Source organism: Miniopterus natalensis, chromosome 2 (genome assembly GCF_054644295.1).
Source record: "Miniopterus natalensis isolate mMinNat1 chromosome 2, mMinNat1.hap1, whole genome shotgun sequence".
Lineage (NCBI taxonomy): Eukaryota > Metazoa > Chordata > Mammalia > Chiroptera > Miniopteridae > Miniopterus > Miniopterus natalensis.
In genome coordinates, this window is record NC_142082.1 from 173228994 (window position 1) to 173241116 (window position 12123).

A 12123-nucleotide genomic window follows, 5' to 3' on the forward strand; every position below is an offset into this window, starting at 1 on the left:
TCTCATCGATGTTTCTAGCTCTATCCCTCTCCCTTCTCTCTCTAAAAATCAATAAAAGCATATTAAAAAAAAATTGGTCAAGACAGGTACTACATAAGAACCTAATCACTGCTCTCCCCCACCACCTCCAGCTCCATCCTTCACCTCCAAATTGTTCAATGACATTAACAGGAACAAGAAATAAGAATCAATACGCTAAACAAAGCGGCAGAGCTTAAAGAACATTTCTTGGTAATATCAAGAAAACAAATTCTGAGCCAAGAACTTCATGCCCTCTGTTCTAAGAGAAGAGACACCCACGTTTTACACCCTGGAATATTTCTGACAGACAGCAGGCATCTTGACATAAGGTCAAGTGGAAAGTACACCCACGTTGACTATGCCCTAAATCAACGAACAAACGGCTCTAAAAACATAAATGTTAATGAAAAGGCATGTCACAGGACGGCCTCCCGAGTCGATTCTAACAAATGGCATCACTGGTCAAGTGTGAGGAGTTAATAAGTATAAATCTCGAATACATTAATGGCTCATTTAACTACTTAATGAAGGGAGGTGTCACATTATGAAATGTTCCAAATATCTGAAGCACGCTCCCGTTGAGTGAATACAGCACCTGGCACCTAGTAGAAGCTCATTTGTTAAACAAATGATCCTGCTTCTACCTGAGAGATCAGCAAACCAAATAAGACTTACGATTTTCCCCAAATTAAGAGTAAGGACTGAGGGTCTCCTATAAACAAAGGGCTGTCTTCATGATAACATACTGTGGCAGAAGAAAGACCCTCTTTGGTTCTTATGACTGTCAGCTACCCTAGGAACGAAATGGACCAAAAGAGGAGAGTCCTGAGTTAAATGAGATGCTTTTTACTGGGTGCTCTATTGTCTAGGCTCTTACCAGTTTGATTTTAGAAGAGAGATTTTCTGGCAATTTTGCTTTTAGTTGATTTGTTTCCTTGAATGTTGGTGGAAACCCACTCAGGAAGGCCAAATCTTGTAGTAGCACTAGGCCAGGGACTTCTTTATCTGTTGTCTAAAATAAGCGGGGGGAAAAACACAACTCACTTTCCGTATCACAAGGCTGGTGAAATCTTACAGCTGAGAAAACCAGCAAAGATCTATTGTATCATAAAAGCTTCAAAGTAAGAATTAAGATCACTTAAATCACCATTCATTAATACTAGCTAGCTAGCTAGCCTAAGAGAAAAGGTAAACATTAAAAAGCCTCTCAAAGTAAAACAGCTTTATTATTCATACTTGTATTCTAGTCTACTGTAAGAACAAAATTAATTTAAAATAACATACCAAATAGCCCCTCCAAACTGTCTGTTTGCTGTTTCCCTTAAACATTTCAGCATGGGCATCTTCAACTACAATAAAGAATACAATAAACAAGCCTATGTTTAATGAATACTTAACTATAATGTCTGGCAGGACACTGTACGAAACATTTGGAGAGCTGTTAAAATAGCATGATACATGGTCTCAAAAAAAGGTAGTTAGGGGGGACAAGACCCATCCCACAAAAGGGGAACAATGTAATGCAGTGCGTAATTATTACTAAATTTTGCAATACTTAAGGAGAGATTCATACGGGCAGCAGAGATGTGGACATGATAATCTGACAGAGATCCCAACTGTAGGAGCAAACAAAAGGGGGCTCCTGAAAGCCAGGCCAGCGGTATTTAGATGAACAGTAGGGACATACTGTAGAATTTCGAGTTTCTCAAGAGTCACAACGGATTCAGGGAGTGCTGAACAGAGCAGATTAAGGGAGGGGGGAATGACACAGCCCTAGTGGGAGAGATCTGTAACGTGATGGGGACAAATGAGATCAGCAAATGTGCTGCCAACACTCGGGATCATGGAAAACAGGAGAGAGGTCAGAGGGTGTAATTCTGATCTTCAAAATGGGCACAGAAAGCCGGTTCAGCAAATTACCACCTGGCAAGATGGATGTCAATCCTGGATAAGTCTCAAATGTGCCACACAAATACAGCTGGTGAGCACTGAAGAAGAAAAAAAAAAGCCTCTGCAATATACTGTTTATCTTTAAAGGAAAAACTGTGGGTATGGATTCATTATGAGTAAGTTTATCAAGGGCATACCTCTCTCTGTCTGTCTCTCACCACTGATATGGTGGGTTCTACATATAGACACTGTATACGTATTTCCACGTAACCTCAGCAAGTTTGCTACCAACATCTCATGCCATTTTTATGGATGTTACGGAAATATACTGGCTAGATCTCACATTGGGTGGGTTGTAACCAATTCTGACTGCAGAGTGTGAAATTATCAAACCACAATCAACCTGGAGACAGGTCTTAGAGGTTTTGCCATAGGTTCTATTTTGCTCAACAATCCATTAAGGTTTGGAAGTACAGAAGATGTGCTTGTGAAATATGTGAATTTCCATAAAGCCGACAGAAAAGCTATCATCCTAGGTAACAGGCTAAGGGTTCCCCCAGTTCTTACTATTTGGAACAATGAGTCCAATCAAGCAAAATAAAATCTCCTGCAAACAAAGGTAAGATCTTTAACCTGGCACCAAAAAAACATCCACACAATCATAAATTAAAAGAGGTATTGGAACATTAGCACATAAAAGCTTTTTTAAAAAGACTTGGGCCTGGTCAGGCATGGCTCAGCAATTGAGCATCGACCTAGGATCCAGGAGATCAAGGTTCGATTCCCGGTCAGGGCACATGCCTGGGCTTCGGGGTCGATTCCCAGTAGGGGGTGTGCAGGAGGCAGCCAATCTATGACAACTCTCATCATTGATGTTTCTATCTCTCTCTCTCTCTCCCTCTCCCTCCCTTTCTCTGAAATCACTAAAGATATATTTAAAAAAAAAAAAAGACTTGGGAGTTTTAGCTGACAGTGACTTCAGTATGAGTCATCAATGTGCTATGGCCATACAGAATTTCCATTCCTATTTTGTGCTGTTGAATAGAAGAGCACTTAGAATAAAAGTTCCAGCCACAGTGGCCTCCCTGCTCTTCTTCAAACAGGGCACACACCTCTGCCTCAGAGCCTTTGCACTGGCAACTCCACTTACCTGATTCACTCCCTGCGCATCTTCAAATTTTCACTCAAAAATCACCTTCTTGGTGAGTCTGCCCTATCACCTAATTTCCCCTGCTCAACTTTTCACAACATGTATCCTCTGCAAACAATATAATTTATTTATAGGTTGTGTTTATTGTCTATCTCTTTCTACCAAAATGTAGACTCGGTGAGGGCAGATATTTTTGCCCACCTGCTCACTGCTACATCTTCAGCACTGAGAACAACCACTACCTGGCACACAGTATGCACTCAATAAACATCCGTTAAATGAACAGTTTGCAGACTGAGCCACACTGAAATAGAATGTTCAATTCCAGCTGACACACTCTGGAAGTAACAGATACTAAAGCTCATTCTGAGAAGGGCAAACTAGGGCACAGGCCAGCAACTAGGGCACAGGCCAGCCCCTACGACACAGCTAAAGAAACAAGAATGCAAAGAAATGTCATGCGGAAAAAGGATCACAATAGTTCTACAGGATCCGAGGGTTACAAGTTAACCAGTGTGAGAAAGCCATGAAGCTCTTTGTAATTCCTAGTAAAAGGCAATGTAGTCCAGAGGTATCATGAACTGTCACAGAGGAAATTCACCTCCTACACATGAAAGGGGATAAGCATGACCCTCTGCTGAGGAGACCCAGGGCCAGGCCACAGGGCTGGATTGTGTGACCACTGAAGACTGCCCAAAAGACAGAGTCTAGGACACAGTGAGGAGCAAAAATGAGACACTTGAGAAGAAAAAGAAAAGTCCATAGATCTTGGTGACTAACTAGAGAAAAGTTAAGTGAGATAAATGCAACATCAAATATGGCTACAAATTGTTTAATCTCAATCAGGGGTTGCCAGTCCATAGTCAAATTCTAGCCTCTGCCCTGTTTGGATGGCCCCAAGCTAAGAACAGTTTCTACATTTTAAAAAGGTTAAATGATGAACTCTTATATAAATACCTACACAACCATGAGTCATGTTGGCTCTGGCCCACAAAACCTAAAATACTTACTATCTGGTCCTTTAAGAAAGGATCTGGTGATCCCTGACCGGGATAACTGAGGGTGGTAAAGAGTGTGTTTGTGGCCCACTAAGTGTAAACTCCATGAAGGCAGGAATGTGTCTTTTTTGTTCTCTGCTGTTTCCCTGTAACCCAGAACCACCACCAACTGCAGAAAACAACCTTGCTGAGTAGTTAAGTGGTTAAAAAAAAAAGGCTTCAGGGTAACTGAGAGACAAGGGAGTGAGGTAAATGTGAGAGCATCAGGTTAAAGGTCCTGACCTTAAGCACAGAAAGCAAGTGATCACACAGAGTAAAACACAGGCAATCCCTCTTGAGGTTAGGGCTGATACACAATGGCAGCTCTTTTGCTTCTCTTTCCGTTTCTTTAAAACTGGATTTCTTTAAAACTGCATCATTTCTGTCCCATTGAGAATTTTTAAATTCAAACACCTAATGATAACATGACTTTAAAGTACCCACAAGAAGACCTTACCATTCTTAGTACTATCGAAAACGACAACTGAAACATTAGTCGAAGGGTTTTTTGGTTTTGCAACATTGAATATGTCGCTGGCAGAATGAAAAGAAGGGTAGAGAGATGGTAGGTCCTTCAGTGTGACGTTGGTCGGCAGGGCAGGGTCCAGGACAAGCATTGGCACCTTAATGCAGTGTGTCAGCAAACATTCTAGCTGCTTCTCACTGGAAAAAGACACCAACATGCTCAGAGCAACATTCCTGAAAAATCAATCAATGCTAAAACGCTGTCGGTACTACTAAATTTTCCAGACATTTGTCTAATAACCTATTAAAAGTCATATTTTAATAAATAAGGAATTTTATCTCAAGGATATAAAACTTATTTGTTAGCAAGTATGATATATAAAATCATTAAACAAGTGTAAATCTAAAGATAGAGCTTTCAAATTTCTATTAACAAAATATAATTGCCACCAAAATTTACTAACTCAAAATGGCACTAAAAAAAGGCATTTCTTTACTGTCATTTTAAAGATTATTCATGCCCTAATCGGCTTTGCTCAGTGGTTAGAGCATCGGCCTGCAGACTGAAGGGTCCTGGGTTCGATTCTGGCCAAGGGCACATTCCGTAGAAATCTGTGAGTTTGTTCTTTTCATTTTCCTCTCAACCCTTCTGGAATGTTGCATCACTACTTTAAATAATTTAAAAGGCATTTAAAAATAATGGTATTAACAGCAGAATATACAAATAAATATAAATAATTAACATAAACAGACAATTCAGGAGGTACTTCTGGATCTCAAAATTGCTCAGGATCATTTTTCTGAGTAACTCCTTTATTTTAAGTCTAGTGGTTAAGTGGGTAAGTGATCGTTAACAGAGATTTCCACTTCTCAGCAAGACAGTCTTGTTTTAAGGATCTAAGTCAGGCATGATTCAAATCAAGACAGGTAGTAAGTCTGTTTTTGTCATTCCCTGCCCAGTCCTCAAATATAACACATACAACGTTGACAGCTTTTAAAGGTAAGGAAATATATATTAAGTATATAATTTTAAAATGGACATAAATGAAAACACGGTGTATAAGTTAGAGTTTAAGTGGACCAAGAGAACAGTACACCAAGGATTAATGGGAATGACAGAGAAGAAAAACCTTTCTAACCCTTCCAAGAAGTGATAAGCTTTGGTTAGTTTGCTACAACCCAAATAACCAGAGTTCTTAATCAACCACGTTTTTGGTACTGCAACATTTCCCATCTAATGAATTCATATAATTTGGTGTCAAAAACTAGCCGAAGAGGTACTGAACAGGAGCAGAAGAGTTAATACAAAATACTGTGTTCCCAACAAAAACATGTGAGAACCTGGAAGTCTCACCTCAGCCCTTCCATTTGTATTCCTGAGAGGAGAATCGGACTGCTTACCTCTTCTTAGTTGGTTCCGTTGTGTTCCTCCCAAGGGTTTCTCTAATGAAAGCAAATACATTTCATTACACATGCATGGACTAGTGCCAGCTCTACACGTAAGATTTCACTTCCAACATCCATCTTCTTGGTTACCCCAGTGGAGCTAACCAGCAGGTTAGTAACATTAACAGAGCTGGCACTTGTAACATTTAAGGTACATTATACATTATTTATTTCAGTGAAATCTGATCAACAAATATTATCATGTACCTTCCACAGTAACCACGACAGTTGACTTAAAATATAAGCTTTTACGATTTACTAGTAAAACGTGGTACCAGGCAGTAAAACCGTTTTCATGCACTGGGAAGGCCTTACATTGTTCTGACACTGGGAGAAAGAGACTGTTTGTTGCAGTATAACCTGGCCAATGACCTGCAACTGGGGTGCACCCAGAACATTCACAAAGTGAATGGAGAAGTTCTCAGTAAACACTCCTGAGGAGCCAGAGGGGAAGTCACATCAGCCAGGTCCCTTGCAGTGAAGGCTCTAAGAAGCCCACTGCACCTTTCCCAGATAAAGTAAATGATCGAAATTCCATATTAAAAAAACATTACCAAAGTTTCTAGTTCTATAGTGTCCTAACTGAAATATCAATTAGGGAATATACTTTGTGCTGCCTTTATTAAATGGAAAAAAAAGTCAAATCTGTAGGCCTGTTTTATTTTTCAAGGGATTAACCCATCTTACTGTATAGCTATTTTACGTAATAAAACTTTACTTCTTGAGGATTCCTGGGACTCAGGCTGAGTGAGCAGGAAGCTAGAGCTCCTCCACCTTTAGGCTCCTCCACCTTTAGGCTCCTCCACCTTCAGGCTCCTCAGAGACCAAGGCCATCGCTGGAACACCACGGTCTAAAATGGCCATCTAACGAAGTGAGGCCAGGACCTCACCAAAGTGGCCGAGTCCTCTTTAGGAACCAAGAAACAGGGGTGGGACACATGGCTGTCAAGATGTTGCAATGGCATGGATCTGAGAGGCAGTTTTGCTTGGGTAGCTCTGTGAAGGTCACCTCGCCCTCTGAGCTATACTGTTCCCGGCACCTGTAGAACCTTTTGTGCTTTGTGTTTCGAGTCTCGCTTTTACCTCATTGCTCTCTGCTCCTCTTCCATCTGCTCCCGGACTTGCTGCAGTTCCTTCAGGAGTTCGAGGTCGGTGCCATTCACCCAGGTGTACACCACGTCGATCGGCATGGGCAGGCAGAGCCTAGGGGAGATCCACAAGTCCTCCAGCTCACATGCACTTTCCCAATATACTTGGGAATGAAAGTATGAAGGGTTTCAACTTAGAGGCTATGAACACACTAACGAGGAGGTAATTCCGCCATGGGATACATCACAGAACTGCAAGTTTCAAACTGGAGCCGAGAGCTAATATATGCTGAGAACCTTGTTTATGCAGTTTGTGTACTTGACGCCATTCGTACCAATCATCCTCACGACCACCTTGCATAGAGGCTGCTATCGCTCCACATGTAAGATTGGGGGGCATCGCACATGCTCACAGTAAACTGCTAAGTTCTCAGTTTAGCAAAAGTTGGTACACAAATGCAGCCAAACATAGAAAAAAATTAGAAGCTTAAAATGACCCAAAAGAGAGTTATCGAGCAGTCCAGAATGAAGACAGCTCTGTACAGTGCTGCAGCCCTCCTGCTCCTTGCGGCCCCCAAGCCCTAGAATGTTCCTCCCCTAAATGTAAGCTCCAAGAAGGCAGGAAACTTCTGTTTTATTCTCTGAAGTATCCAACCGATGAGAAGAGTGCCTGGCATATAGTGCAGTATGTACTTGCTGAATGAGTCAGTGATTTCTGTGAGACACTAGCACAAAACTTCCCAAACCTGCTCGGGTTTTCCTTATTATCTTATCCTCAGATAAGGAGTCAGGCATACTTTTAATTCTTTGTTGTTGTTCTTTTGTTCTTTGTTTGTGGGGGTTTTTTTGGCTTTTAACTCCTGAGTATACTGTCTAAGCTCATCTTAGTGTTTTTTTTTCAGGCTGTACCCGTTAAAAGCTTTCTTCCCCTTTCTTTCATCAACTTACCCAAATCCTACCCATCTTTCAGGGTCTGCTCTGGACCTACGACACAGTTTACAGTCACATAGGACATATACTTTGGATGGTTCTGTGTCCAATTTGGCCTTTTTCAAGTAATTGTATGGTACAGTTTTTTTCCCCTTTTCTGTTATTTTTTTTTTAGGCCCAGGACCAAAGTTTACCCTCCTTTTGTCTTCCTCACAGGCCAGGCACAGGTTAAGGCCCATAGCAGTACAAAGGGCTCCAACGCCCAACCAAAACGCCATGTCTCTGCCTGTGGCTACAATCATATCATGCAGTGCAGGGTTAATTATCTCATGGAAAAATAAATGCGGTTTGGTGGGTAAATCTCTCTTATGATAAAAGGATGAAAAACAGAAGTGACAGCCACTTTTAGCTTAAAAGAAGCAGGTAAGATTACTCATTGAATAAGTATTTATTGAGCATCTAGTATGTGCTAGGCACTGTTCTAGATGCTGGGGATCCAGCAGTAAACAAATAAAAACTCCAATCTGTGCTTTCATGGAGCTTACATTCTAGAAGTAAAGACGGGAAATAAACCAAATATAGTCGGATGATGTTAAGTGTTATTATGGAGAAAACAAAGCAGGAAATGGGGAAACAATGTGTGCCTATGAGGGAGGTCCATGCCAAACGGAGAAATCGGCAACAGCCTCACTGTAAGGTGGCTGCCTCACTGTAAGGTGGCGTTTCAGCAAAGATGTGATGTGAAGAGCAAGCTCTGTGGGTAAATGGGGGGAAGAATGGTCCAGAGAAAGGGAACACCCTGTGCAAATGCCCTGGGGCAGACATCTATCTGGCAAGGTCAGAGGCCAGTGTGGCAGAGATGATGGGAACAAGGGGAAGAACAGTAGAGGAGGTGGGGCTGACCAGGTACCAGGGGACCCAGAGCTTCCTGGGGAAAATGAGGAGCCTCCTCACACTCAGGCACAGGTGAGCGCTAGCATCTATCATCCTTCTAGAGGTTCACCACTGCCTGCAAAGTAAAATCTAAACTCTGACACAATCTGCACCCTGTGCTCCAGGCACTCCAGCTGTGTGCCCTTACCACAGGATAAGACGTGGCCGGCTTTCGTGCCTTTGAAAGTGCTTCCCCTCTGCCTAGAATATCCTTTCTTTCGTGCTTCTTTCGACCACTTCCTCCCCAATCGCCCTCTTCCCACTCCTCCCAGGGAAGGTACTGCTTAGCGCGCAGCTCCCGCTGTGCTTTGTACACTAAGGAATCCTTAGCACAGTGTGGGATGTTTTCTATGCATGTCTAACTTCCACTAGATGGAGTCTCTCCAGGGCTGAAACGTTATCAGGCATTCTGTGCCCTGCCTCATTATTTCCTCTTTCCTTTATCTTCAGGCTCTCCCCTCCTCCTACCACAGTGGTGTGTAAAAGCTTTCTCATGTAGGTTTTTTCTGCATTTATCTATATCGATGGTTCTCAAATGTTAAAGGTATCACACTTACCTGTAGGATGTGCAGAACAGATTACTGGGTTCCATCCCCAGAATTTCTAACTCTTTCTGTCTGGACTGGGGCCCCAGAATGTGCATTTCTAACAAGCTCCCAGGTATTGCCAATGATGCTGGTCTGAAAATTCACTTTGAAAACTGCTGGTTTAAATGTAGGTTATAGTTCACATTTTTAAGTTAAAAATAAAAGCTTCCCCCACTAAGATGTCAGTTCCATATGAGTTCAATGAGTTCCTTTGATTCACCATTACATGCCTAGGAACAGTGCCTGGTACCTGACTGGGGTTTAATATATACTTGTTAACTAACTATTAGTTCATTCCCTCAGCATATACACTGGTCTTTTCCATTTTAAAAAATGCCTCCCATTACCTTCATGTAGATTACTCAAGGTCATCTCACTCTCAACTTCTCAGGCGCATAGACTGAAAATTAATTTTAAAAAAACTGCTTAAGTGAGCCCGGCCGGGTGTGGCTCAGCGGTTAAGCGTCGACCTAGGATCCAGGCGATTGGGGTTCGATTCCCGGTCAGGGCACATGCCCAGGTTGCGGGCTGCAGCCGATCAATGACTCTCTCATCATTGATGTTTCTGTCTCTCTCTCCCTCTCCTTTCCTCTCTCTGACATCAATAAAGATATATTTTTAAAAAAAACACACAAAAAAAACTGCTTAAGTGATATAATTTTAAAAAAGAAAAAGAATTGCCCATTCCAAAGCTTTCCTGTAAAAATTAATATCTGCTATTAAAGATTTTTTAATAGAATCAAGAGATAACCACACATGTTGGATTGAGGAAAACAATGTTAAGTACATAAAGCATTTACGTACTGGTTTTTCTAATAAGGCTGTGTTGTAAGATCAATTTAATTCTTTGGTATTAAACTAACAAACCTAAGGAGACCATGTGATCTGCTCTGGGTCAGTGAGTCAACTGTTTCCCCATTAGACATGGTCACAGTACATGTGAGTCTTTCGTTCTAACCATGAGACCACTATCTTGGTTTCCAGATGAGAAGGAAGTCTTTGGCTTACTTACACTGAAGACTGTATAAGTCACCTATGACTCAAAACCAAAGCTGTGGTGAGAGTCACACAACTTTTATTTTAACCCGTTTAGCTTAAATGAATAAAAAGGGACTTGGTCCTATATTCTATAAAGTAGGTAAGAAAACTTAGAACTTAAACAGTACCTCAGGACCAAAGAGTTGGGAGAGATTTTATACGTAATCTAATACCTACAATTTAGAGAAGAAAAAAATTGAGCCCCAAATTGATGTAATGTCTCACAATTAGTAGCAGTATATAATGTATATATTTGCCTGTTACTGACATATAGAATGGGATTTTTTTTTCCCCCAGTCAGGGCAAACAACATTAAAAAGACTTATAGAGAAAGTAGCAAAACAATGAAACTTCCTATAAACATTACGGTATTCTAAAATATATTAGAATATGTGATACGCTATATATGATCAATTTACCTGTCATCATCAAAATTAGGCAATTTTGAAATATCCCTGCATAAAAATCAAACAATATTTTAATGCAATCGAAAAGTAGGAAAATAAATATATAACACACACTCACACAAAAAAAATTCTTCAGAAAGAGAACACGAGTGTTTGCTTAAAACTGCTGACCTCGGTATTTGGACTTTCTAAGCTAGTTTTCCTTTTAAAGGTTGGGAAGCCCTCAGGGCAGGGATTTATATAGCTGTACCATCTACACCTGGCATGGCATAAGGCACAGTAGGTTGACCAGGTACTCAATGAATGGTTGAGTAAGAAAAAAGACAACCCATGTGAACTTTCCTCAGAAAACTCAGTGTTACTAAAACGAAAATTGGAAAAGCAAGGAAATTGTATTTCATTAAGAATTCATTAGTGCAATAGTCCTCAAAGTGTGGTCATCAGACCAGTAGCTTCTGTATCATCAGTGGACATGTTACAAATGAAAATTCTCTGAACCCCTCTGAGCCCTACAGACTCAAGACACCTCTGGGGGTGGGGAGAAACTTTCTCCAGCTTTCCATGGGATCCTGGTGCATCCTAAAGTTTGAGAACTGCTACATTAAGGAAATGGCTCTCAAACTTTAGTCTCCAGACCCTTCACACTCTAAAAAATTATTAAATCTCCCAAAAAACTTTTGTTTATAGGTTGTAACTATATGCACACCTGCCATATTTAAAAGTAAAAGATGTTTTAAAATATTAATCCATTTTAAAACAACATAAACCACTTCATATGTTAACTATTTGTACGAATAACTTAAAAAAAAATATGTGTCTTTGTTGATTTCGGAGAGAGAAAGGGAGAGGGGGAGAGAGACAGAAACATCAATGATGAGAGAGTCATTGATTGGCTGCTTCCTGCACCCCACCCCCCCACTGGGGACTGTGCCCATAACCCAGGCATGTGCCCTGAACGGGAATCAAACAGCAATCTCCAGGTCAATGCTCAACTGCTGAGCAATGCCGGCCGGGCATGAATAATTTTTTTAATGAAAATAACAATATTTCCCAAAACAAACAAATTGAGAAGAGAGGCACTGTTTTACATTTCTGCAAATCTCTTTAGTGATTTAGCAGAAGCAAGCAAGC

General features: G+C 41.0%; 1 protein-coding gene across 3 annotated transcripts in view; it reads right to left on the reverse strand.

Moving 5' to 3' along the window:
* The window catches only part of GNPTAB (N-acetylglucosamine-1-phosphate transferase subunits alpha and beta), a 59447-nt gene that overhangs the window by 27964 nt on the left and 19360 nt on the right, over positions 1 to 12123 (reverse strand). For 2 of the 3 annotated variants that reach the window (XM_087814856.1, XM_087814857.1), the window contains 5 exons: positions 7093 to 7212; positions 5965 to 6006; positions 4556 to 4761; positions 1306 to 1370; positions 899 to 1033 (listed from right to left, as the gene is read on the reverse strand). In XM_087814856.1, the coding sequence (XP_087670982.1) occupies positions 899 to 1033; positions 1306 to 1370; positions 4556 to 4761; positions 5965 to 6006; positions 7093 to 7212 (568 nt within the window). The other variant, XM_016223207.2, reaches the window with a different exon arrangement.